Source organism: Dendroctonus ponderosae, unplaced genomic scaffold (genome assembly GCF_020466585.1).
Source record: "Dendroctonus ponderosae isolate FM_Combo_2020 unplaced genomic scaffold, Dpon_F_20191213v2 Dpon_F_20191213_8, whole genome shotgun sequence".
In the NCBI taxonomy this organism is placed as follows: domain Eukaryota; kingdom Metazoa; phylum Arthropoda; class Insecta; order Coleoptera; family Curculionidae; genus Dendroctonus; species Dendroctonus ponderosae.
Window position 1 is genome coordinate 1,302,316 of NW_026019016.1, and position 27,631 is coordinate 1,329,946.

Here is a 27,631-nt window from a genome sequence, read left to right on the forward strand (position 1 = left end):
AGGAAAATACATTTAAAGCTGGTTGAGTTTCACCACTTTAGAAGCACTTACAAACTCAAAAACAGTGATTTTTTTCGGTGTCCGCTCATATGACCAACAAAATTTTCAAAAAGCGCAAATAAATAAGCAAATTGGACCCAAAAAAAACCTTGAAACACTGATGTTTTCACTCAGCAGAAGAGGTGAACCGACAGGAAGAACGTTTGCTCAGGTTGAAATACAACATGCTTTTTTCTTCAATATTTTGACGCTGAAAAATGCATTTATCTGGTTATTTCTTGCAAACTAGTAGGCGTTCATTGAGTTTTAAAAATTCAAGAAATCGGTCAAGCAGCGAGATGTTTGAAAAAAAGTTTTGTCTTAAAAAATCTGCCATTCAGTAAATTGACTTTAAAAACTAATAAATGTTCTTCACAAAAAAATTGGGTATTATTTATAATCCCCTGTGTATAACGCTGCTGACCAAAGGGGGCAATTATGAACACAAAGGAAGATGTTCTTTCTTAGAATTCCGATTTCATTCTTTTACACTCCCAATCTCTGTATGAAGCAAATTTCTAGGAACGTTAATAAAAACTTTTCAGATTATATAAATTTTTAAAATTTTAGCCCTCCACACCCGTGAAATTTCGAAAAATAAATTTTTTGAAACGTGACTTCACTTTGCGTCCACTCCATTACACCATTAAATAAGAGGCCAATCATTTTCTCATCCACTTTAACAATGTTTGTCTGTCGGGAAGAATATTTTGTATTATTCTTAAGATAAAATAAAACACTGATTCAGATGCATAAAATGCCGCATTAAAACGCCTCTTTGATCAGGCAGAGCGATTTTTTGCTTTATTTTCTAATATAGCTTCAACACTTTCGATTGGGTCACCCAGTATTTTCTAGATTATTTCAAGCATTTGATATTTTTTCATATAAAAATCTTAGAAAATACGGATGGCATCAAAGAAAGGAAGGTTTGGCCTGATTTTTAGTGGATTTGTGCATATTATCAACTGTATAGTATACCCGGTGTCCCGATAAAGGCAATGAGAGGTACGCGCAAAATGGAGAAAAATGTTGTTCGAGTATATTGGGTGCATAAAATGGCCAGAAATGTTGTTAAACTCGAATCGACTCAAATATTTGTGGTCTTTGAAAGGCCACCTTCAGGTCTTTCGAAGAAGAAATTCTGAAGTTTTTTGGATAATTTGGGGAACTATGCAGACATAAGTCTTTTTCCCTTTCAGCCATTGAACTTTTTTTGTTATTTGTCTCTTGGGACATTTGGGATCACTTTTTGCAGATTCTCACCCTGGATAAAAACCACTTGACTGCAAATGGCAAATTTTTGATAATCGCGCCCTAAATTTCCCGCAAAAGCGTTCAAATTGTTAATTTGCCGCCTGATTTGCTCCTGATCGACTACCCGATAAGATAATTCAGCCCCAAATTTAACAACTCCCAAATAAAATATCCTAACGTGGATTTCTGTCGAAAACGTGACACTGCTTGATTTATTAAGTTCGCTTTTAAGTCTCGACTCGTGCTGGTGCAAATCCCCCGTTGAGAGAAACAAAGCCCTCGAACTCGAAGGGACCGAATCCGATCCCTTTTTATTCCCTTTTCATTGGGAGGCATTTTCTTTGTAGCTTCCGCACCGTGCACGCTTTAAGGCACATTTTTTCCAGTATTTCACACATTTACGGTTAAGTCACACACAAACAGCGCACAGAAAGCAGTTCTATTTATTGATACCAAAGCACCTGAAGGTGAGAAAATGATCAAAGCGGCTAAAGAAGGTTTGAAAAGGTCGGGGATGCGATCAGTGCTCCCGCCAACCAAGTTCTTTCGGTAGCTCATTTTTTTTCTGGTGGTGTCCTACTAATATACATAAAATTCGTTGGAAAAATTATGTTTTGACATGAAGAATTGAGTTGGACTCTTTTACTAATAACCGCAATTTTTTAAAAAAAGATTAATACTTTTAGGCAATAATTTTTTAAAGTAAAAATTCTTGATTGCAGTCCAAAATTATCTAGAGGAGTTTATCAATGTAAACACCTACTACAATAGCAGGTGTTCAAGAAACGCAATGCAGTAATAATTATTTTGATTTGTACGTAGGAATGGACATTTTATTAATTAGCGAAAGAGCAACATTCTAATTATAAAGCAATGTCCAGTGGGAAAATGCAAAGCTGTTAAAAAAACAATTTTACGTTGAAGACTATCGCTGTATCTGATGCCAACCATTAAATATTTAAAAATGAAGTTAAAATAGCTAAATAGTTTACGAAATAAATAGCATTCTGTTCAAATAAAGGAATAGATATGTGAAGTTGATGGGCTTCTGAATGAGGGGGAGAACAATAATTATTTTGTCACTCTCTTTTTATAGGCATCTAATAAATTGGAAATTGCATTTTAAATAGCTATTAATAATGTCATTGCTAGATGCAGTTGTCTGCGAAACGGCTACATTTTTCGATATAGGCTTGCTTCTAGGTGTTCTATTTTGTTTGCGTAGCTTCTGTTTGTTCTGAATCCGGCTTTTTAAGGACTTATTGTCCATCTCGTCAGTACAATTTTTAGGGTTCTTTGGTCTTATCATTTGCATTGTCAATCTCAAATTCGTCAAGTTTATTAAAAAAAGGCAGATGGTAAAAGGTCTCATCATGCTTGAGCGCGAAGATTTCTTCATCTGCTCACGTAGGTCATAAAACGCAGCGAGTGGCATAGAAAGTGCGACCTGCGACCCTCGATGGCGTATCAGTCTACCAAAAGACATCGTAAGTCATCGCTGACGCCATAAGAACCATTTCCAGTAATGAGAGTGACATTGTGAGATAACTCGAGATAAGATGTCCAGACAAGCTCGAAACAGCTTCCTGTGGAGTGGGTTTCGGTTGATCAAGCTGCCCAGTAAAACTTCGAAAGAAACGCCCTTAAATTACATCACCAACATTTTTCCCAAAAAATTTGGTAATTAATTGAAGAATATGCCAATCAAAGACACTTTGTTGATATGACCTGCTACGTCACAATCGGGATAGGCAACCGACGATACGGATTCGGCGTTTTTGGCGGAAAATATCTGATTTGAATTTAAATTCGCTGTAAAATTATTATGGAGACTTTTTTTGCAAAAAAATTATGTCAGTGTAATGTTTGCCATAACTACTTTCTATATATCAACATTTAAAAAAAGTGGAAACACCCTATTGTCTGCAAAATGACTTTGCAGCACGTTTTTTCCCCTGTTCTCTTTACATTCAAACAATGTGACCTTTCCCAACAAATTACTCCTTACCTGCCTAATTGCGTAATTTATGCTCTTCCAGCATAGTTTCCGCGCCCTATCAGCCATCAGCATCACATGGTAACGTTTTATCATTAAAATTCCTGGGCGCCAATGTGCTTCCCCTTGTCGTATATCACAGGAACGGGGAAGTGGGTGGGACGAGAGCTCATAAATCCCCGGTAAAGGACGTGTGTGTGTTTTCGAATACCGCTAAATTATCATTTAGATTTCTCCAGTAAATTGATGATGAACGATGTCTAAGTAATTGGAAGAGGCCGAGGTGTGAGTGAGTACGTCGACGTACTTTGCTCAACTAATCTTGATCAAACGGTGTCACTCAATTCGGTTATTAATAGGGAAAACTTTATTTTCCTGCCTGGTAATTGAGTGAAAAACGTCTTTTAAGAAAGCGGGAAAAGGAGGAAGAAATTTGCAATTTGACCGCGCAATTTTAACACAGTTTAAATATTTCCTTAATTTTGGCGGTGAATGTTTTCTCAATCGTTATTCCAATTTTTGTTTCAAAATTCTCAGTCAAAAATTTCAGTTTGCAAAAAAAAATTAAACAAACTTAGTAGGTACTACTTAAATTGAAAAAGTTCGATTTTACTCAAGCTCCTTCTTCCGATTAGAATGGTGCTGTCAAAGGCTCGTCCTTAAGCTATTATTTTTTTTGCAATTTACTTACTTGCCTTTATGCCCAATTTATTATAATATTAAATATATAAAAACTGCCTGGGCGAAACAAGGCGAGTCCAAACATGCATAAACTAGAACAAGATGGAACACACTCTGAAGTGTCACCCAGCTGCAACTGCTGGCATTCAAAATGCATTGCATCTCCTTCTAACAAGTGCATTAGCCCGATGTTTCTCTCCCACCTGAACATTGGCAATCCATCACAAAAGTTGCATGTTTACTTATGCAACTCTTTATAAACCCAATTAAGAAAATTGAATAAATTACTTCAAACTTCCGGTTCTGAACCATCAGCAATCCAGCCCATCTTCATTATTTGCTTAGCTGCAATTATCGCAAAAAATCCAGCGAAATCAGCACTAAACGCCTCATCCGGTCTGTTTCTACCTTAACGCGTCCGTCATAAGCAAAGCCAAACAGAGGAAAGGCTCAGTGAGCTGCATGGCCTGTAGAGAGCGTAATCATCGCCAGGCCAGATGATTGGTCCGGCCGGTCTAGAGGACGCTTTCGATTGGGCGGAGTCATCGTTGACATTGCTGGCGAGGGCGTGGCCTGATCAGCATCCCTAAGAGATGCAAAGAGGCTCAGATGTGCCCCCTCTGTGCCGGCCGAAAAGTTTAGTAGTGACAGTAACTGGCCGTGGAGCGGGATAGTGAATTGGTTTTGGGTGACTTATGGGAGTTTTTTCCACTGAAAGAACGTTTTCGTCCGTTTTGTGCTGAGTGTTAGGCAAAAGGCGCCAGTTTTTCTCTGTGGGATACTGCAACACGGTTTTTGCATGGTGAGTTTTCCTTTGTCTTTATCTAGGGTTGTTGTCGGGAGTTTTTCCTGGTGTAATGTTTTCTCTTTTTGATATTCCCGCTGTGGTCTGAGCCTAAAAGGCAACTCAATGAAACGTTCAAAATTGAAAATTATTAGAGAAATTAACGACGGTTATTACTGATGATATCAATAATTGTAATCAACTTAGGTACATAAATCACGTCAGTGCACCGATCAATTGGGCCGCAACGATATCGAGGAGAATTTACAGTTTCCTGGCGATTTTCTTCATAAATCATTGGAAGATAAATCAACGACTTTTTCACTTATTTTGCTAAACAGAAAGAACTGGAATCGGCAGGCAAAGCTGATTTATGGCTAATTGAATACTTTTATGATTCCGGGCACTATTCAAATCCTAAAAAGTTGTAGAAACTACAGATAAATTGTGATTTTTGCACTCAATATGAAGAATTACTAGCCTGTCTAGTCCAGGAGATAGATTTGATTGACTGTCCAAATGAAATTCAGTTCCTTTCAACGCATGAAAACTTGAGCTCACATTATTTAAACAAGAAATTGTTTCTCAAGGGATTCAGAATTTCTTGCTTTTTTGTGGGGTCTTTTGAACAATTCTTGAACCGAATTGAACGCCAAGCTAAAGTGCAAATTCCAGTCGCTTTTCGAAGAATTGCAAACGATCAATAAATCGTCACTCTTCTCATTGAGGTAAACACGGAATTAATTGGTACATGATGGCGGGCATTGTCTTCAGTCAATAAATTGCATTCAAGAAGCAATTACAATTAACAATTAACAAATTGACCTGCAAGTAATTTATGCGACCTCGGGCGACGGCCGCACTGACTGTAATGAATAGTTTTGCATAAAATGGTTCAACTAGTTGTAACAATACGCTGTCGAGGTGATAATGCAATTAAATCGCTTTAAGAAAAATCGATTAATCCTATTTTAATACGCTTGCGATAAATATTCGTTGAAAACCATGGAATAATTAAATTATCGCATTGTTTTTGTTCACTTTCCGCATAAACTACAAATGACAAAACTTGCAATGAAACACGAAACTGGTGAGTTCTTCCCCGAGGTTTCGTAAACACGAGTGACCGGCGTCTTCAGAGGTGCGTTTGCTACGGGTGGGGACATAAAATTCACAGTTTTTATAGAAGGAAAGTAGGAATGAAAAGTGCTTGATATAAGTTGTTTTATTATTTATAAATTCATATTAAAACGTTTCGCAATCACGAATGGCTGGCATCTTCAGAGGTGTGTCACACGTGGCTTTAATACCGCTGAAGACAGAATAAAAACATCAGAGATAAAACAAAATTAAAGATTAGGTTCATTAATTCATCAAAGAAAAATTAAGAGAGACGGCAACGAACGAGAAAACGACAGCAAAAATCGTTAAGAAGGTTTCAAAAATCAATAATGCATAATGAAGTGTGAAGACCACTAACGGAAACAAGTTAAAACTCGGCAAGGAGAATTGATACAATTAGAGACAACCCGAATCAATACAAGTTGAAAGGTTGGAACAGGAAACGGTAAAATTGTAACGAGGAGAAAACAGGAATTACGTCAACAGTAGAGAAATTGAGTGATAACGAAGCTAAAAGGAAATAGTGGAAACCTATGAAACAAACTTTTGAAAGAAAGGAAGAAAACTGACAAAAGATGAACAGCAATTCGATCCACAAGTTATAGAAAACAGAATTTAATAGGAAATAATGAAAAGTAACCAAAGAAACCTAATTAGTTCTAACATTTTTTCCAAATAAAATTGCTTGAAACAATTAGCTGCAGCCGGAGAAAGCACCAGGAACAACGTTACTGAACAAACTAACAAATAAAGACAGAGAAGAAAAGAAAGACAAATTAAGCATATATTCACTCTGTAACCTGCCCAGCGAGAAACTAAATTCTAAATGCATTTATAGGATCAAGTCCTCTTTGACAAGGAGACAAAGTTTCGATTTTCAGTCGTCATCAGGAAATTTTCGACAATTTTTCAAAATTTATGGGGTTGTTTTTTAAGACCGGAGTTTGATATTCACCGATTTAAGAACTAATGAAGTTAGAAAGTCGCTTTTCTATACAGGTGTTCAAAGGTGGGATTTTCAGTCATCATCAAGCAATTTTTTAAATTTGCGTCTGATTTTCTTGGACTTTCGCAGGCTGGAATTTAGCATTTATTTCCCCTGTAACTGGCGAAGCAAAGAAGTCAGTTTTGGATGTCTTCTGTAGGGTAAAATCTGTTCTACCAGTGGCCTTTAGGTTGTCGTAAAAAATATTTTTCCGGATGTTTCACATGCACGAGCGGCTTGCATCTTCAGAGTTGTGTTCGCTTCGGGCGGCACATATTTCTGTTTCGTTTTTCTTTTGATGGCGAAATAATTTTCCACTGCGGCGTGAAACCCTAAAAATTGACCAGTTTCTAGCAATTGCTGAAATCTTCGACAAGAGGTCCAGATATTTGACTTTAGAATATAACAATAATGCTTAAAAATGAACATAGGCGCACTATTTACCCCACGTTTAGTTCATAGTATCTGATGAATCGTGAACATCACATTAAGATTATGATGAGAAACATTCCGTAGAAAAGTAAATTTGTAATGGCGCAGTCGAGTAGCATCGTCTTAAATCCACCTTCCATTACCAGTTTAAAAATTAATTACTAACATTTCAGCAATCAGTTTTGAATTAAGAGAAATTTAGAAAAGCTTCTACTTCCGGCTGATTTGAGGCAAATTAAATCGCGCAGCGAAAACAGCTAGAAATCGCCAGTTTCAGCATAAAAAAGCTTAAGCACATCTAATTATCTGCGAACATTAATCATGCCTAATCTGGGCTACTTTAGCAGTTTTCTGATCGAAGCGAGTAAACGTGAAGTCTAGCCAAGTGTGGGCGCCTTCCGAAGTCGGAAGTCGATTGGCGACGGAGTATAGCGGACTGAAGACATCATTTCATGGGTATTTTATAGCTGATATGCCACTAGTTACCCATGTAATTGGTGCAGGGCATTTTTGCAGACACGAGCTTCTTACAAGTAGCCAAACTTGGGGATCGTCGGGTTTAGTCTTGCTTTCAAACGCCAAAGAGCTCGAGCTCTGACTCCGACTGTGAGTTTAGTTGGTCGAAACTTTAAGTGCAGCAAAATGTGGGAAGATCAGCAGTTGGTATGTAGGTGATTTGGGATTTCGCGATTGATTTTGTTGTATTCAAATCACACTTTAAACATTTCAAGACTTGCATCGGTTTAACATTTGGTAAAACTGTACTTTGTTCCACTACTACTCCCATTTCTCCCTTGTTTTAGATATTCAACTCAATCATCAACAACATGCTCAAAGAACGAGAGTCGTTTGAGCGAGGTCCCTCCTCTCCATGCTCCAGCATGGGGGCCTCCCCCTTGGGAGAGGCCTCCTCATGTGCAGGATGTGGAGGACGAATCCAAGACCGCTACTATCTGCTGTCAATGAACAAACAATGGCACGCTTGCTGTTTGAAATGCTGCGAATGCAAACTGCCCCTGGACTCGGACTTGACTTGTTTCGCTCGCGAGGGAAATATTTATTGTAAGGAAGATTATTACAGGTGAGTAACCAGCCCAGATGCAGATAAAATCTGACACAGACTGATTTACATTTGGAGAAATCTGATATGAAAATTGTGCATGATGTACAAGAGAACCAGTTGTTCTATGTGGGCAAATTAGGTGCAGCAGCTGGAGGATTCCCACAACTGAACTTTAACTGCCATAACGGAGGAAACAGTTTAAATATTCTCAAAATAGTCCAATTAATTGGACAATGGCAAACGTTTTCGTTTAGGTCTTTTTTTATGTGTGTGTGGAACGCCACCGGAATTTTAATAGGAAAGAATGTCCGACCTCATTATTTTTCCGTTACGTAAGGGAACGATCACCAATTCCGGTTAATTTATGAATGAAAAGAATTGATTATGTTCAACGGACGGTCTCTGGTTGTCTAGGATTTTCTGTATAATTGACAACATGGATGGATTGGTCATTTTTTCGGCGGGAATCCAGATCTCTATCAGTTCTTCGGAAATTCACTAAATGTAACAAAATTTAATGATGAGACTGTTCTGCTGGGGATTTTTCGATTGTTGTTTTAAACCTTCTAGTGTCTATGGTCGATTTTCGATAAGAAATATAGGGAACTGCGTTATTAAGTGTTTTAATAGGTTAAAAACAAGACTTAACTTAAAGAAAATTTAACAATGAGCATAGTTATGGATATAATTCGATAGCAGCTAATTTTACTTAATATTTTATTGTTTACTAATTGTGCATACTTTCCTGACTGTGTTTCAATTCAGTCATTTATTGTCTATTTATTAATTAAAATACGTTTCGGTGTTTTCCACCATCATCAGTTTCTATGTGTAGCGTTGTTACGAAACGTATTTTAATTGATAAATAGACAATAAATGACTGAAGCCCAGGAATTGATTTTGATTGTTTACTAAAAAATTCGAGTTTTATTAACGCTTTGCTTTATTCAACTAGGGCTTTTAGATTCATTCTAAAAAATGAGCCATTTTATAAAATTGGCAAAAATATTCGTTTGCGTTTTTCAAACCTTTTGGTCAATTTAATTGGTTTTTTTGAGTTGGTAAAACCCCAAAGTATATATGCTGCAAATTTAAAGACTGACTTTTCGAAAAAGTCGAAATTAGGGCCCGAAATTGGCGGGTTTCACGATCTGCGGGCAAGACTTTGAAAATTCGGTCTAGTCAACTAAAGCAGGTAAATACTTTAATTTTTTTCCTCATGTTGTTAAGACCTGAAGGTATATCTTGTGCATATGGAAACAATATTCAGCTTAAGGCTAACTTTCCATAAGAATCTAAACTGAGGCCACAAATCGGAAAGTTTGAAAAAAATTGCAGGCAATATTTCAAAAATTCGTCCCGACTCAACCAAAAGAGATCGAAACAAACGTTTTTTCCTGCATATTCCTAATGACTAAGTGCGTAATTTTTGGAAATTCTAAGAAAATCGGTTATCAGGAGGACTTTTCAGAAATTTTTTAATTTAGGCCACGAATTGCGGGTTCAAAATATGCGCGCAAAATTTCAAAACTTTTTTGCTGATGAACCAAACAGAACCAGCAGTTAAGCTCCCCAAATTTTTTCAGTACATTTTCGATAAGTTCTAAGAATTTTCAAACTGAGCCCCAAATTGGCAAACTTGGAAGAATGGCTGGTAATAATGCAAAAATTCCGGCTGTCTGAAGGGAAACTGAACGACACTGAGGTTGGTTCTTGCATGGTTCCAAAATCTAAGGGCGTAAATGTTGAAGTCTAGAGTCAAATTGGGTCGCAGGTTTTCTTTGCAGAAAATGCGGAAAATTTTGAATTGGGACCATAAGATTAAATCGGCGGAAAAAATTAATTTTTTTTCTAGATACTGAACCAAAGCTCGCACAGACTCGAGACTTTTCCAGTTCATTACTAAGGTTGAAAGGTATAAATTGCTCTTGAAAAGGTGAAAATTCGATCCTGCAGCTATAATTATGTTACAAATTTGGAAAAATTACAGGCATTTTTTGAAAACGTCCTTTCGACTGAACTAAAGTGATCGGAAATTGATTTTTTTACTGTGGCTTGAAAATGTCCATATTCGTACAATACGTAAATTGCAAAATCATTGCGGTGCGAACTGACTATCCAGAAAGTTTCGATTGAAGACCAAAAATTGGCGGATTTTAAAATGAACGAGCAAGATTTTTAAAATTCCTGCTTCTCAAAGGAATAAATTGTGCAAATTTCATCAACAGTAAACAAAAGTGTAAAAGTGTAGCTGCAAATTTGCAATATTTCAAAAATGTCTAGCATCTAAACCAAGACAGTGCCAGATTTAACTCTTTTCATCCGTGCTTCCAAAGCCCTACTGTATAAATGCGGAAAATTTCAAGAAAATTGCACGACAAGCAAACTTTCCGAAAATTTCGAATAAATACCACAATTTGGGACGCAAAAATTGGGAGCAATAATTCGAAAATTCCTGCTGACTGATCCGCAACCAGAGGAGATTTAAGTTTTCGGCTGGAAGTTGCCAAACCTCGTAAGTCTAAATGCTGCAAACTGTAACAAAATTAAGTCACAGACAAAATCAGACTCGAATAGTGAACTAATGAGAAGAAGGCAGTAAATTCTTTCTGTAGGTTTTAACAAAGCAAACGAAACGCAACTGAATATTCTGAGTCAATTAATATGAAAACTGGCCATGGATCGATAACTATCGAAAGGAAAAATTCACTCGGGTGTTGTCCATTTTTAATAATCCCGGTTATTCAAAGAAAAACAAATTTGTGGGAAACACGCATCTGCTAGTGACTTGTGACTAAGTTTGTGTAGGCTGATATGGTTGTCAGTTCACATAACTGGTGATTTTGCTTATCGACACTTCGTATCAAAATATTTTCCGAGGCGAATGGGGCGGAAGCCTTTTATTCCACTGTTATGGATTCAATTTAATACGCGATAATTGAAGTGAACAACCTGAAGGGGCTTAGGGCAAATTACCATTTGACCGGCAGTTAAAAATTTACCAAACCCTGTAAATCAACCTCGGAGTAGCGAATTGAACTAGTCAGCGATTTGCACAAGAATGCCCTTAACAATGAATATCAATTTCGCACTAATTGGCAATCTGCCGAATTTTTGCACCCGCAGGAATTCCGGCGTTTCTTTGCCCAGTTTAATTTATTTGCCTTTTTGTCTAAGACGGATTTTGGTAGATCCGAAGGTTTCAATTAATTAGGACGAGCCGGATTTATGGGCCTCATACGCAGATCTGGTTTTTATCTCTGTGAGAATTATGGTCCGTGTCTTCACTCTCTGGAATTATAATGCGACCATATATTTTCGCCGAAAATAGGTCTTATATTTAGATTAGATTTCGAACGTTTTCAACAGTGAATAAATTCGGTTTGACTCAGCCTTTTCCCGAAGACAAAAATGTATTTTGTTTACAGCTTGAAGTTTTACATAATTAACAAAGGCAAAGAAATATTTCTAAAACTCCACAGCAAAACCTGGACAGAAATAACACGTTAAGGGTAGATTGGAAATTAATTTGCCGAATGATGGGGAACAAGACATGAAAGCAACTGAAAATTATTCTGGACGACACAGTTTTTTGAATAAATTGAAATTATTTGGGAAGAGCTCAACAGCTCTTTTCTTCAAACACTTGCACGGTTTTGGAGGTGTTCTTGGCCCATTTTTTCAGTATCGAGACAGTGAAAATTACAGGAATAATATAAATAAACCACCGAATAAAAACCGCAACTTTCAGAATATTTGCTGTATCAAGATGCGGAAAATGCCACACTGGAATATCAGCAAATGAACTAGTGATGCGAGCCAGAGATTTGGTCTACCATCTTCATTGCTTCTCCTGCACTTTATGTGGCATCCCCCTATCAAAGGGCGACCATTTCGGAATAAGAGAAGGCCTGATATACTGCAGGTAAGTTCGGCTTGATAAATTAGGAAGTGAAATTGATGTCTGGCCTTAAATAGGTTGCACTATGAAATGATGGACACTTTCGACCCTCATGACACCCCTTTATTTTCGGGTGGCGAATCACCTGGTTACTACCCATCAAACACACCACCTCAAAGCCACAAAGGCAGGCCGAGGAAACGAAAACCGACAGTAGAAGACGCGTGTGGTGAAATTCCTGTCGGAATGCGGATGGCAGCTGCAACTTTGGGTAAGTTGAAGATTTGTCACTGCTCTTCATAAGCTCATACAGAAAGCTTCGTATGTTGCTTTTGCATTATGGCCAAATAAGCTCCAGCTTGTGTACAGGCACTTGGAAAAGGGATCCGAATAATGGCGTATCAACAATAGTTATAAATTCGAAGGGCTGATCATAAAACGCAGTGAAACAAAGAACGAAACAAACATAGAAAACATTTTATTGTATTTGCTCGTTAGAAGAAAAACGTCGGCACAATACTAAGAGGCACAATGCTATTGTTTACAAATGCAGGCGCTTTCGGTTTTAACAAGGTATCGAATGCGGATTTGGATCGGTCTAGTGAGGGTTTTTGATGTTGGCTTTGGACGAAACCAAGGGATTGGAAAAGGGTTGGAATATTGGAAGATATTTTATTTGCCAAAAAGTTCCTGGTTTCTTTTAACCTAAACACGCTGATGTAGAAAACTGCCGAGTTTTGCACACTAAACGACCGAAAAACTCAACAATTTCGCATTTGCGCTCACAAAAGCCATGGAAAGAATTTGATTACGCATAAAAAAGAACGCGTTTTTTTAAATACAATATTTTTCCTCTGTGTAGTAAAAATTTCAAATCGTTTGTTTAACAGGTTAAAAAAGTCAGCTAATACATGATGAATTCGTTAATTTTTTCATGAATATTTACAGATATGTTATCTATACGCTGCGAAAATTTCAAATTAATTGTTTGCCTGGTTTAAAAGTTATAAATATGTTTTAGAGCGTTACATCTGCTATTCATTGTTTCTTTTCAGGCTCGGATTTGGAAGGTTTTAAAAAACTATCGGCTTCCTATATTTACGGGATATTTTTCGAAACAATTATAAACGCTCTGGCTTTTGTGCTGTAAAAAATCCGGATAGAATTGATGAACGATTTCAAATTTTACAACAATTTTCTACAGCTTTGCATGATGTCCTGAGCGCTTCCATTCGGCTCGAGTTTTAAAGGTTTTGAAAAGGCCGCAATTTTTGACACTTGATTTCTTTCCAAATATTATCACATGCTTTTTATATGTACTGGCAAAATTCCAAACCAATTTTCTGTCTTTATTGGGATTTAGAAACATTTTTTGGAGCTCAATATGAACTCTTGAGCGAATCTGTTCGGGGTCTAGTTCAGACGGTTTTAAAAAATCAGTTCAATTATGGATCTGATAAGTTTCTATTTGAAAATTAATTTTGCTTGGGATTTTTTCTATGTGCTCTAAAAATTTCAAAGGGGTTCCTTTTGAGGTTTGAGATTTAGAATTATTTTTCTTGCTGTTTGCATGAGCTCTTCACTGTTTGTATGCAGGCTCGAGTTTGGAAAGTTCTGAAAAATCAGGGGTTTCCTGTATACAATTGATATTTTCCCGGAATGTTCTCAGACCCTTTTTCTAGGCGTTATAAAAATTTCATTTATATTTGGTGTCTGGCTTGAGATTTATAATTTTTTTCCTACAGCTTTACATGATTATAGCCTTTTTTTAGCCTCCAGATTTAAACGAAATATTAACGGTTTTCTTTAATTCTGTGCTTTTTCCAGAATTTTCTGAGACGCATTTTCTATGCGATGTGAAAATTCCACCTCAATTTGATGTCAGGTTTGAGATTTAGAAACATTTTTCTAATTGTTAACATGAGCACTTGAGTGTTTCTTTTCAGGCTCGCCCTGTTTGAAAGATTTTGAAAAAGCTTTAGGTTTTTGTGTGAATATTGTCAAATCCTCTTTTAGACGTGTTTAAAAATTCCTAGTGGATTTTCTTGAAAAATTTTTCTTAAGCGTTTCTTCTCAAGCTCGAGTTGTTTAAAAAAATCAACACTTTTTGATACTTATTTCTTTTCTCGAAATATTTTTAACACGCGATTTCTATGTGCTTAATTAAAAATCAGCAAATTTATGTATTCGATTGATCTTGTTTGCCAATATTCCTTGAGGTTTGTTCTATCTGCTCTAAAAATCTCCAAAGGAGTCCTTATCGGGCTTGAGAGTTAGACATAATTTTCCAGCGGCTTGGATGAGTTTTTTCCTGACTCTCTGCAGGCTCGAGTTAGGAAGGATTTAAAAAAATGTATTAAATTTTCTCCTGAATATTCTGAGACGCCTTTTCTATGTAAAAATTTCAAGTCGATTTTATGTCTGGCTTGAGATTTGTAAACCTTTTCTACAGCTTTTCATGGCCTCTTGAGTGTTCCTTTTTTGGCTTAAGCTTTGAAGGTTTCGAAATATCAGCAGTTTTCTTTCATTCATTAAGTTTTTAACAAAATTTTCTCAGACGCTCTTAGTATGTGCTGTAAAGATTCCAAATCGATTTTACGTCTGATTGAGGGTTTAGAAAAAAAATTCTAGAGCTTCGTATAAGCTCTTTAGTGTTTCTTTTCAGTTTCTAGTTGAGAAGGTTTTAAAGGATCAGTACTTTCATGCATTCGACTGAGCTTTCTGACAAATATTCCATGGCACTTATTCTATACGCTCTGAAAATTGCAGAAGGATTCGTTTCCCGGTTTGGAAGTAGAAATAATTTTTCCAACGGTTTGCTTGAGGTCTGTTTGCCTGTTTCTTTTCGGGCTTGACTTTGGCAGATTTAAAAACATCAATTTGTTAATGGATTTTACTGATTTTGCATAGAAATTTGTAGATACTCTTTCTATGTCCTCTAAAATTCCCAAATTAATATTATGTCTGGTTTCAGATTTAGAATTATTTTTTGCACAACTTTGAATAATCACTTCAGGCTCGAGTTTTGAAGAGTTTAAAAAATCAGCAGGTGAAAAAATCTCATTCATATTTTTATGTCTTGTTCGATAATATGAAACATTTTTCTAGAACTTTACTAGATCCCTTAAAAGTTTTGTTTCAGGATCGAGATTTGATGGTTTTTTTGAAAAAGCGATTTCTGTATTGAATTGTATTTTGTCTTGAATTTTTCGAGGCGCTTTTTTATGCGCTGCAAATATCGACTTCTAATTGATTTTACGTCTGGTTTGAAATATAAGGCCCTTTTTCTACAGCTTTGATCATATCTTGATATTTTCCTTTCAGCGAGATTTGTACGACCACAAATTTTTCTCTTTAAATAAACGAAACCGCCATTAATTCTTGGTTAGTGAAATATTTGTTTTGCATCCCTTGGTTGGCATATTTTTAATAGTAATTTCTGAATGAATTGATATAAACAGTCACTTTTTGGATCAGTTTCAAGAATGATTTTCCTTTTGCAATTCATAGAATGTACTCTCACGTAAACTAGAACGAACCAAATGACTGCAGCGTTTTATTTTTCGCCGGTCTCAAAGGGTGAAAAGAAATGCAATAAGAAACACTTTTAAAACCGGAAAAAGGTGCCGTTTTCCTTCTGGGAACGAGGTTGATTATGCTCTTGCTGAAAGTAGTGAAGAGATCAATTTTGCTTCAAATAGCTAGTTAGAAGAAGAAATATGTGTCCAGCATCAGGAGTTAAGTAGGTACAGTCAAAGTAGCTTTCAAATTCAAGGGAGCATCTTATGCCGCTCAAGGGTATTGAAAATGTGATTCTCGCATTTTCCTTTAATGATCCACGAATTTTTCTTTCGATTCTCGCCCTGGACGAAACAATTAATGTTCAAATTACACAAAGGAGACCTTCATGTTATCGGTTTGTTCAAGAAGCCATCGAAGGCAAATGCTGCCACCCGTCAGGCATTATTACTGGTAATTAAGGGCAGGTGTTACCAAGTAATAAATAATAGTCCTCTAATTATCCTAGCCGACGATAGGTCTACTTTTACAGAAATTCCTCGACGGCCATAACGTTTTTTAACCAATGAGCTACCGGACGGGACTTATCCAATAAGGATCTAAAGACACTTTTCAACTGTCAACCGTTTCGGCTTGACCACCCACCGAATCCTCGACCCAATAAATTACCCATCGATATAGGATCCATACTTGACTCTGCTCGCATTACATTGTTGGCCAATATCAGTGTTGGTAGCAGCATTGAAGAAATTACTTAGCCCAAAGAAGCTTGACGCACTAAGAAATCAGTTAGTTGAAAACACATTTTCTAAAGAAATCTGTTCTTGCATCCATAGAAGTGTTAACCAGACGTTTCGCCAGTTTGCACAGCAAACATATTCAACAGTAATTGCTCTAAAGCACGCAATAAAATGAGGCAATTTCGTCGACTCACTGAATATGGACTAACACGAATAATAAATGAATAAAATGGTGTTTTTGGGGTGAATCGGTTGGCAACATCGGAATAAATCATGATGCCGATTTAAAAATAAAGCCTCACGTTGGTTTTGGTTTTTTTTCGGTTTCTGGGAGCTCGATTGTAGTTTTAAAGTGCCGACAATAAATTTAAACAAATCGATGCATTTTAAATGGGCCTCGAACATCGTCACCCATTCGATTGGTTTCCGAAGATACTTAAAGCTATGTTTTCACCAAAAAAATAAATAAATAAACGACGATGGAATTAATTAGGTTTTTTGGGCAACCAGCTTTTATAGGCTTATCGTGTTACAAAGCATTGATGGACGAAGCTGAAATTAAACGGTTTCCACTGGTCAACTCAACGCAATAAAACACACGGAAAACGACCATTCCAGTGGCCAGAATTGAAAATAGATCTGTTAAAAGGTGATAAAGTCAAGAGCACTCCATGTGCCTGGACGGACAGGTGCTGTTCAATTGATTTAGTAAACGGTCTTTTTTTCGGGGAGAAAAACTTCTCTAGGCCCATTTTTCACTATCTCGATCATTTTATCTGAGAGAAGCGATAGGAACCGATGAAATATGGGGCTTTTAATAATAATGTTAACTGTTCAACGATAAAGAGGTGTGAAGACGGAAGAGAATCAAGTGCTGCCTGGTTCATGGGATTAATGAGGTTTTTTACTTTAGAGCATAAGAATTCGATGGATACAAGAGTGGAAGTTTATCGGATGTATTTTTGTCGTAGTTTCAGTTTTGCGGAAAACGGACGATTTTAGAACAATCTAATTGAAAATGTCTGGGTTTCAAGAGATGACGCATTTAAAACCGCCAGAATCATTCATTTATTGGTTCTTTAGTCAAATATATGATTTGTTTTCGCATTTTCAACGTTTTTGATCAGTCACGATCTTCAATCGATTATACCTTCCTTATTATGGGCGTAAACGGGCTAAACGTGCATATTGTGGGGCTTTTTAGGTCCAAAGCAATCCATTGAGCTAAAAAAGCACGCATGCTAAAAATTTTGATTTTTGATCGAAAATTTCATAAAAGGTAGAGGTGGATTTTTGTTTTAAATATAAATTTACCCTGAATGTCTCGAAATTTGTCATCATGTTCACCCTTGGGAAGCCAGGAGTGTACAAAACCAGGCTTCTTAAAAAACACGTTGGAGGCTCTAAATTCAAAATAATTAAAAATTTTGAAGTCTTTTAAGCGGTTTCGATCAGTCACGATCTGCAATCGATGATATTTTCCTTAATATGTATTTCGGAGCTTTCTAGGTCGAAAGTAATCCATTGAGCTGTAAAAACACGCATGCAAAACTTTTGATCCAAATTTTTATTAATAAGGTAAAGGTGGATTTTTTGAAAAAAATTGCAATTCTCTCAAAATGCCTCAAAATCTACATAATTTGCACCTTAAGAAAGCGAAGGATATAAAACGGCCATTAAAAAACAGCTAAAGAGTTTAAATTTCGAATRATTCAAGTTTTTGACCCATTTTGAGCATTTTTGATCATTCATGATTTTCAATCGATGACATCTTCCTTAAWATAGACTTAAACACGTTACATGYGCGTATTTCGAAGATTTTTTATGTCGAAAGTACGCGATTGAGCTTAAAAAACACGCATTCAAAATTTTGATTGTTTGATCGATAATTTTTGTGTAGATTTTTTGACAAATAGCAATTATCTCAAAATACATGAAAATCTACATAATTTGCATCTTAAGGAAGCGAGGAATATAAAACACGCATTAAAAAAGATGCTAGAGGCTTTAAATTCCGAATAATGTAAATTTTTCGCCCATTTTGAGCGTTTTTGATCATTCATGATCTTCAATCGATGACATCTCCCTTAATATAGACTTAAACACGTTATATGCGCGTATTTCGAAAAAATTTTATGTCGAAAGTAAGCCATTGCGCTTAAAAAACCAGGSATGCAAAATTTTGWTTTTTAATCGAAAATTTAGTAGGGTAGAGGTGGATTTTTTCTTACCCATTTTAAGCGCTTTTCACCATTCGAAGAAACGTAAAGCGTTAGCTSAAAATGCCTAAAAATCTACATCATTTTCAGCATATGCACGAGAGAAATGCAAGATGCTCATTGAAACACACGCATATATTTATATAAGACAAATTTTAAGCAAAGATGACTTCAAAAGTTCTTCAAGGCCTTAAATCTTGTCAGCCAAATACAAATTTAGCTCACTTGCAAAACTATGCAGGATAATTTGTATACTTATTAAAAGTAATGAATCCCTTAATCCCCAACAGCAGATTCGAAGAAATAATAAAAGAGCAAAAAGTTTCCAAAAGTGTTCACGTTAGACAGCAAAATGGCTTGAACAAAAATCTTGATTGCACCCGATTAAAACCTCCCTAGAACTTTTGCTTGTACGGCAGTTCCACATAAATCAATTTAACGTATTCTTGCTTCACTCTCCATTCAATTCCCACTACTTATATCAAAACGGAGATACATATGTATGGCAAATAAGGTACATAAGAGCCCTGGTATGTTTGTGAGCACTTAAACACGTCTATCAGATATAGAAAAATAGACAACGGTGCACGTTGTACTCGGAGGGAAAAGCCCTCGCCAGTGGAGCTCGAGTGCACTTCAACCTGGGGATTTTCTGCAAATATAATTAATTTTGCACCGAAATGGTTCAAATATTTTCGACAATTCATTGCCAGTGTGTTTGAGCATGGAGGAGGTCTGATTACGATTTTCCCTTTGTATTTATTTGTGATTTTGTGGCTTTTTCAGAAATGCTTCATCAGGGCGATTTATCGTCCTCCATGGAGTCCCTCTCGTATGACTCCTCGGTTACATCGCCTGCTTCAAGCAACGGACATCAAAGCCAAAGAACTAAAAGGTAGGTTCAAACTGTCCTTAAAGTGGGATTGTTTGCAACGCATTTATCTTTCCAGAATGCGAACTTCCTTCAAACACCATCAGCTGAGAACGATGAAAACGTACTTTGCAATCAACCAAAATCCGGACGCCAAGGACTTGAAACAACTCGCCCAAAAAACTGGCCTGTCCAAACGCGTTCTTCAGGTACAAGTTTTCTCTTTATAAGCTGGTTGTTCTTCAGAGGAAATAACAGCAAAATGCTTTTCGGTAGGTTTGGTTTCAAAACGCGCGAGCCAAATGGCGAAGAAATCTGATGCGACAAGAAGGAACTCAGGGAAATAACAACAACAACAACAACATCCAATCAACTGGACCAAGCAGTTCCCCAACTGGTTCAGCCATTCTGGAGAACAGCCTGTCGCATCAAAGTCTGGAAGACTTGCACCATCATCTACATAATCAGAACTCGCAAAGTTTAGCATTTAGCGATATCTACTAAAATGCATTAGTTGCGGCCGAATGGGCCCCGAACGAATCATTCCAAATTGCAAAGTTTGCATTTTTTTGTTATTTATTGTTCGCATCAGTTTGGACTTTTGTGCAATGTTTTGCCAGGTTTGTGCACTAATCAAACGAATGTCGCTCTAGTGAGCTGTGTTATTCATACCGTGTAAATACAAAATAGACAAGCTTAGGTGAAGTGTGAACACATTTAAACAATTTGTTTTTGTAAATATATTTAGTACGAACTGAACAGAATTTTTTATCCATTATTCCTGCCTATTGCTCTGCAGGATTCAGATTTTTTTGCGGGGTAATTTTTTGGCAATTACCAGTTCAATCACGATGACAGTGAAAAAACTTAATTTTGAAACTGAAAATGGCCAACAAAGTCAACACATATCTTGTAGCCGTTACAATTATAGAAGGAAGACACTTTATTTGGGACAACATGAATTCCGCAGTCATTGTGCGAGTGGCCAATAAGAAAAAATGCACTTCAGTCCAGAAATTTACGGATTGTCCCTTTTACAATGAGGTAAGCAGCGCAAATGCGGACAAGTAATACACAACAGAGAATTGATAGTGAAACAGAAAAATATTGAAGAAAAATGCTAACATTCTAAGAAGAAAAGCCAGGAAAAATATTTTTTTAAACGCAAATATTAGACCTTAGGAAAGTTCTTACCGTAAAAATAACCTTCAGTGTTTCCAACCACTTTTTTAAACCGAACAGCAATTAAAAACTACAAAATTTTACAATTAACTAAATTAATTTGTATAAAGAACGAGTGTTTTGTTCAAGTTATGGAATTAGATAGTCAAAACTAGCTTGGATACAGTTTTGTGGACTAAAATTATTGTCATTTTCTCTTGGAAGATTCACTTGCAAGGTTGCAAATAAGCAGAACATTTAAAAAATATGTTTAAACGTACATTTCTGATACCGTGTTAAAACTCGGTTTTAGTTACAATCAGGATGAAAAATCGAATTCCAATATAAATGGAAAAAGTATTTTTTACACACTAAATTAAAAATCAAAATAAAAAAATAGCTAATAGATTCTCACAAAATTACTGTTTTTTCTGAAAAGCATTCTAGACGTATTGCAGGAGCGGCGCTTTATACGATTATTGAACGCCTTCGTCAGTTCAGAGCTGCTTCAGCAATTCCTGCAGAACTCGCAACCATGCCTTAAAAATTTTCAAAATGTAACAATTTTCAAAAAACTACCGAGAAAGGCTTCTAAAAAGCCCATTTGGTTCTCTCTAGAATCATGTAAAAATGAGCGTTTTTGCGCATTTTGCTTCCGAGAAATGAGCAAAAACGATACGGAAAACATCTGCACAAGCGAGCAGCATAAAAGCTATAAAAAAACTAAAAACTCTGGTTGCCATCTACTTTTGCAAGGTAAAATGCTGTCCGATTCTAGATCGCTGAAATTCCATAAATCCGATTTTTTTTCTAAAAACTGATCGCAATTTAGTGACTTCAAATTTAAAAGAACCGCCGCAAGGGCTGGACACCAAAAAAAAAACTAAAGTGTGAAATTTGGAAAAACAGCGCAAAATCAGGAAAGCCAGGAGCATTTGCAACTGTTTAAGGCGCCGATAAACCACTAAAATTAATAATTGCATTTTGCATCCCGTTAGGCACTTTATGGTTGAGTTGGAGGTTTGAGTAGCTTTAAAAACTGCAAAAATTGAAATTGCAACAGCAAAATCCTAATAAGTCGATACCTCGCACCGTTTTCGCAATATTTCACATTGAAACCTCCCTGGGCACATTAGTTGAGGACCACGCTGTATAAATCGTTACGCATTTCGGATAGTGTTGGTCTCAGACACCCCAGAGCCAGTTTCGACCCATTAGCTGCCATCAGCCGGGTTTAGCCTGCAAATAACGCTCCCGACACCTGCACGTTATTCCGTCCAAGTATTGTACTTCTACGTAAAATGAGTGTTATTTTCAGGCTAAACCCGACTGATGGAAGCTAGTAGGCTCGAAACCGGTCCTGGAAGGGCCTGGGATTAAAACACTTCAGATCTGAGCAAAAAATATGTTTCTTTGCGTTGTTTACCTGTTTTGAAATGTTGAACTTAACAAGCTCTTGGTTTAATTTGATTTACTCAATTTTTTCCTGGGAATTTTGCAGTATTTCGTGTTCGAGCTACATTCCACCTATGAGAAGCTTCTGGAAAAAGCAATTACCATAACGGTACCCTGACAGCTCCAAACTATCCCAAAATGACTGAACTTCGTAAATGTTTTCAGGTGATCCAGCCGAGGACTTTTTGCAGAAAACGCAAAATTCTCGGCAGCGTCAAGCTGGATGTCGCCACTGTAATGAACCAGAAAAGTATACGTTAAAACAGTGCAAAATCAGGGAAAATCAAATTTCCGGTTTTAGACTGCCAGTTCTACCATAGATGGGCAGTTCTGGCCAGTCCAAAAGCGGATGTTGCCAGCGGCCCGACTGGCTACGTAAAACTGGACATCACAATTTTAGCCAGAGGCCAAACTCCCAAACTTCCACTTCACATTGCCAACGACGAAATCGAAGGGTGATTGAATAAGTGGGATTTTCTTTTTGGCAAAACTCATGAACAAATTTCAGCAATTTGCTCACTCCAATGACTTTCGTCGGAGAGCGGCAAAGAGCTAAGTTCACTTTCAACATCTATCGATGCGAGCACTTACATGCGAAGATCCTGCAATTTATCGATCCAATTCCCGGAAAACACAGTGCGGCAATTGATATAAAACCTTCCAGTCATGTTACTGTAAGCTTTGCTGGATCAGTTGTAAGTGCAACTTCTTCCCTATCCTCATTTTCATTTGCTCCTCTCTTCTTCGCCTATTCGGATAAATAATATACATTTAGGCCAATACCACTAAAAGAAAAGGGACAGCAGATCCTGTTTTCAATGAAAAACTCACCATAACTGATCTGTTCCCCCCTCTATGCCAAAGAGTCAAGCTGGAGATTTGCTTTAATGGAATTAAAAAATCCGTTCAAGCTGTCCATTTTTTGAACTTAAAGCACATTTCCAATGACACAGTTGAGGGTAAGTGCCTTCACCGCTTTCCTCCTTCCGCTACTCACTCTTTTGTTGAGGATTCCTGCCCACATTCGGACCAGCCTACATCTACCTTTACTCCAAGCAAATCCTCGAAGGTTACGCGGGTACCATTCTGATGTCCATGCGAACTGAGTTTCTGGACGACACAATCGCCTCAAGTGCGGCCCACAAAACCAGCATCCAGCATGGAATTGCCGCTTTAAATGAAGTATTTTGCGCGTTAATCGGCGAATAGATGAGCTCAAACACTGATTTGCAGGAAAACTTGTTTTCCTTCGAACAAGTGTTTTTGTTTGCTGCTATTTTCGAGGCCAACTGCATATCGAAGAAATACAGCGACAAGCTGGTGTCTTTCAGGATCACTTTGGGAAGCATTTGCTCTGAGTTGAACCTCAGAGGAGGATTGGGCGATGAAGTGCCAGCCAATGTTACCATTGGTAAGTGCCGATGAAGACCTAAAAAATTGGCTTTGAGAACTGCTGTAGCCGACTTTTCCTAGGTCAAAAGCCAATGAAAACCGGAAAAAACTTCTACTACCTCAACTTCGCCGAAGAAAAACCTTGCTTATCGTTGCGATCCAAATGGCCGGATTTCAGGAAGCGAATGTACCATTCGAACATGTTGGAGAAAATCGCGAAAACTTTGGTAAAACAATAATTCGACAACGAAAACTTGCCTCCAAAGGCTGGTTCTTCCAGAAAACTCGCTTGGAAGAAATTGAACTGATGTTCACCAAAACATCTTCAGCACTAATCGAAGATCGCCTGAAGGAAACTATCGATATTTTATTCACCATGGCCAAGAAATACGTGGAAGTGATCACGGTCAGTTATGACTTTGACTATGGAAGTCCCTTGGACAAGGAAAGAACTCAAATGTGCCTGAGAAGCATGGTAAATTTTTATGAAACTCAGCAACTTTTTAGGCCAGTTTATGGGTTCTAGAACGGCATTCTTGACCGTCTGCAGTTCTTGCAAGCGAACAAATCGAAGAAATTAATTTTCCGCCACTTGGACGATATTCAAAAGAAACTAGAGGCGCTGGTAGAAGATGTACGCAGTTTAGGGCTTTAAAACCATTAAAACCCACTAAGTTCCATTGCAGGCCCAACCCTGCTGGCCAGACGTGTTCCTGTGGATGACCTGCGGCAACAAGAAAGTCGGTTGCTTAAGAATCCCGGCTCGGGAGATTGTTTTTTCGCCTGTTGAAGAGGAAATTGGGCAATTTTGCGGAAAGATTACACCGAGACTTTTTATGGTAGACGAATCTAACAAATTCATTAGTTTATACTTCTTGGGGTCGCAAAAAAATTTAACGGCGGGTGCCTGATGTGAAAATAATACTTACCTTAGAAGAAAAGTCAAAGAAAGCGAAAATACAGAGGAGCAAAGTTTTTGTTTTTGTTGACTTTTCGTCTAAGCCAGGTTGTGATAAATCGTACTGTTTTGACCCCAGCAATCTGATTTTTTTGCGATAATTTATGAGACACCCTGTATATCCAGCTAGAAGATAAAAACGCCATTATATGCAAAATCGAGCTCCTAATGTGGGCCGGATTGGAAAAGCAGCAGCAGGATTGTTTCAACTTATTGCCCAAAGGCTTCAAGTATGAAGGAAGACAACTCGTGGCTGAAGAGAAGCACGTAAGAACTTTGAAGGTTTAGGGCTTGGCTTAAGGGTGTTCATTTTCTGAAAAATCCAGCTTTTTGAAGGCAAAGCCTACATTTTTGAGGGCGAAATTCAGCCGGGGTTTGATGAGAGCGGTCTAGTCGATCCGTTCGTTCAAGTGTGCCTGAACAAAGAACTCAAGGAAACTCAGGTAAACACTCGTAAAATCCTGCTTCAATGAAGCACATTTGAATTCACAACAGGTAAAGAAGAATGTTTTGGTGCCAGTTTGGGACCAAACGCTAACATTCCACAACGTCTGCCTGCACGGGGCCCGAGAGCACATTATCCAGAACCCGCCCAGTATTTTGGTGCAAATGTTCGACCAAGATCCGGTAGGTTTTGAGCAGATCGACATCCAGAAACTCAGCAAGTTATTTGCAGTTATCAGTTGAGTTCGTCGGAAGAACAATTGTAAGGCCAAACATGCGGCTTCTGGATGGAACATCTGAGCTGAAGACTACTCAAGACACCAAGTTGGCTTATCATTATTTACGAAGCAGGGAGGAGGTACTGGGAGAGGTTTTAGCTGCATTTGAACTGATAGAGGTGAAGAATCTTTCGAACAAAACTTGTCCGAAAATGCTTGGAAATTTGCGAAATTATCAAGGGATGTCTTTTTTCTAAATGGTTGCAGATTAGCCAACCGACTCAAGCTGCGTTCGAAGACCAATTAGTGGCGATTCCCTCGTATCTTAAGCCACGGATCGAATCATACAGGGTGGAGGTGCTGTTTTGGGGAGTGCGGAATTTGAAAAAAGTGAATCTCATCAGGATAAATCGACCGAAAATCACCTTTTACTGCGGCAACAAAACCCTCGAATCGCAGGTGATGGAGAACGCAAGAAAATACTCAAACTTTATCAAAAATACTGGAGTTTTGGATGTGGTGAGTCTGCTAAAATTGCATATGAGAAAGAAAGAATTGAAAGACACTGAAAAAATAATAAAGTTTTTTATACCTTTGTCAGAACATGGCATCCCAAGAGGAGTATCCAGAAGCCTTCCAGTTCAAGCTGTTTGATAGCCGCAAATTTGGAGTCTACGTCTTTGCTGGTATCAGCATTAGTGACACCGCCCCCTTTCTATTTAAGCCAATGACCGTTGAGGAACGACTCAATCTACTGAGCCAATACAAGTCCAGCAGTTTGGCCATGCACAGCGTTACAAGTAAACCCGCACCATCTGAAGAAATCGCACTTGACGCCACTCTTTTCCAGGTTCGGAGGTTTTCGTCGATAACTGGGACTTGGCGTTGAGGAACCTGAACGAAGACAAACCAGTTGAAGAATCTGCAGCGAAAAGATGCTGCAAAGCGCTGTGGAAGTGCCTGAAGTGTTTTGGTGGGCGCCGGCAGCCTTTTAAGAAGTCCAAGAGCGACTATTCCTTGCTGTCCTCTGAAGACCTGGAAGAAGACTACAGTGACTTTGACTGGTGGACTAAGTTCTACGCTTCAATCGATGTGAGGGAACTTTCAGTTGTCTCCAATTAGTTGGATTCGTTTTTTTTGTAGGAGCATGCGAAGGGCGGTAAGAAGGAGCAAATTCCACCTGCTCATCGCAACATGCTCAAGGTTTACGCCAACGAACTGGAAAACCAACCAGAATTTCAAGGATTCTCGGACATGTTAACGAGTTTCGAGATTTTCAAAGGGAAACGGACTGGGGATGAGTTATTGGACGAGCAACTGACTACGGCCGTGTTCAAGGGGTAAAAGCACGCCAATTTGGAGATTCCTCCAGTTAATTAGACGTTGGAGCAGATCGGTGAAGATTTACCAGTGGCCTCCGGAGGACGGCGATGTGGACAAGTACGTGACTCCTAATGGCACGTTGGTGAAGAATGGCATCTTTTGCAACTACCCGCCTAATGCTCCTGTGCAATACATTTTGAGGTAGCGCGCGGTTTTAGAGGATAATCTTGGTCTGGAGCTTTGGTTTTTTTTTGGAAAATCATTCCAGAATTTATTGCGTTCGCGCTATCAATTTGCGACCCAAAGACCTGAACGGAAAGTCCGATCCCTACATACAAATCCAGCTGGGAGCCAAACTGGTCTCAGACAGGGAAAATTACATCCCTAAAGATGTAAATCCCATATTCGGCAGGTAATCGCAAGCATCCACACAGTGGATTAATAAAACGTTCAGATGCTTTGAGTTCCAGGCCTCTTTCCCCGAAACCACTTCGGTTACCGTCAAAGTTTCCGACTACGATACGACTTCTGCAGACGATCTGATTGGCGAAACGAAAATCGACCTGGAAAATCGATTCTACACAAAGCATGGGGCGCGATGCGGATTGGCCGAGTCCTATTTTGAGTAAGCCTTAGACCGGAATAGTTTGGTTGATTTGATTTAGTGTTCAGCTCAGGGTACTGTCGATGGCGCGACCAGAAGAAACCCACTGAAATCTTGGCGATTTTGTGCAAAAAATGGGGCATCGAAGAGCCGATTTACAGCGACAAATGTGTTACAGTGAATGGAAAAGAATTCGCTCCAGTGGAGGTGAAATGTAAGTGATGGAGGAGTGGATATTTTTGAGGCCAATATTGATTTTTTTTTTGAAAATACTCTGTGTCTGTTCCACCTTAAATTATAGCAAAAAATAATTATTATGATATTCTTATCTTTCCTGGGTCTCAGTCAAAGTGTGAAGTAAAAATTTTGAATATCGTCTATTTCATTACGTTTCGGCGAGACAACAGCGCCATCATCAGATTTAAAATTTACACAAACTCATGATTGGTAAAAATCAACGTTCTTTT

The 27,631-nt window shown here is 37.9% G+C and overlaps 2 protein-coding genes across 2 annotated transcripts in view; both read left to right on the forward strand.

The window, feature by feature from the left end:
• Window positions 1–4,569: 4,569 nt before the first annotated feature.
• Window positions 4,570–20,362, forward strand: LOC109544923 (LIM/homeobox protein Lhx2). The gene is made up of 7 exons (XM_019915348.2): window positions 4,570–4,775; window positions 8,100–8,377; window positions 12,111–12,284; window positions 12,338–12,531; window positions 19,525–19,633; window positions 19,689–19,818; window positions 19,886–20,362. The coding sequence occupies exons 1-7, from the start codon at window positions 4,773–4,775 to the stop codon at window positions 20,111–20,113; spliced, it is 1,116 nt and encodes a 371-aa protein (XP_019770907.2). The 5' UTR covers window positions 4,570–4,772; the 3' UTR covers window positions 20,114–20,362.
• A 102-nt stretch (window positions 20,363–20,464) lies between these two features.
• The window catches only part of LOC109544744 (otoferlin), a 10,390-nt gene continuing 3,223 nt past the window's right edge, over window positions 20,465–27,631 (forward strand). Inside the window, exons 1-24 of the mRNA XM_048669154.1 lie at window positions 20,465–20,653; window positions 22,272–22,334; window positions 22,391–22,475; window positions 22,527–22,680; window positions 22,734–22,920; window positions 23,001–23,184; window positions 23,235–23,407; window positions 23,459–23,636; window positions 23,699–23,844; window positions 23,898–24,092; window positions 24,144–24,251; window positions 24,304–24,456; window positions 24,702–24,842; window positions 24,902–25,018; window positions 25,071–25,202; window positions 25,252–25,416; window positions 25,505–25,756; window positions 25,839–26,037; window positions 26,088–26,329; window positions 26,381–26,577; window positions 26,630–26,761; window positions 26,829–26,972; window positions 27,015–27,185; window positions 27,233–27,378. Of these exons, the coding sequence (XP_048525111.1) occupies window positions 20,495–20,653; window positions 22,272–22,334; window positions 22,391–22,475; window positions 22,527–22,680; window positions 22,734–22,920; window positions 23,001–23,184; window positions 23,235–23,407; window positions 23,459–23,636; window positions 23,699–23,844; window positions 23,898–24,092; window positions 24,144–24,251; window positions 24,304–24,456; window positions 24,702–24,842; window positions 24,902–25,018; window positions 25,071–25,202; window positions 25,252–25,416; window positions 25,505–25,756; window positions 25,839–26,037; window positions 26,088–26,329; window positions 26,381–26,577; window positions 26,630–26,761; window positions 26,829–26,972; window positions 27,015–27,185; window positions 27,233–27,378 (3,823 nt within the window). The 5' untranslated portion in view covers window positions 20,465–20,494. The remainder of the gene's footprint in view (window positions 20,654–22,271; window positions 22,335–22,390; window positions 22,476–22,526; window positions 22,681–22,733; window positions 22,921–23,000; window positions 23,185–23,234; window positions 23,408–23,458; window positions 23,637–23,698; window positions 23,845–23,897; window positions 24,093–24,143; window positions 24,252–24,303; window positions 24,457–24,701; window positions 24,843–24,901; window positions 25,019–25,070; window positions 25,203–25,251; window positions 25,417–25,504; window positions 25,757–25,838; window positions 26,038–26,087; window positions 26,330–26,380; window positions 26,578–26,629; window positions 26,762–26,828; window positions 26,973–27,014; window positions 27,186–27,232; window positions 27,379–27,631) is intronic.

What these genes read in the sequence shown, in the direction of transcription:
- LOC109544923 (XM_019915348.2), top strand. An exon ending in GATGGCAGCTGCAACTTTGG is followed by an intron (nt 12,532 to 19,524) that starts GTAAGTTGAAGA and finishes TGGCTTTTTCAG; the next exon opens with AAATGCTTCATCAGGGCGAT. An exon ending in CAAAGCCAAAGAACTAAAAG is followed by an intron (nt 19,634 to 19,688) that starts GTAGGTTCAAAC and finishes TTATCTTTCCAG; the next exon opens with AATGCGAACTTCCTTCAAAC.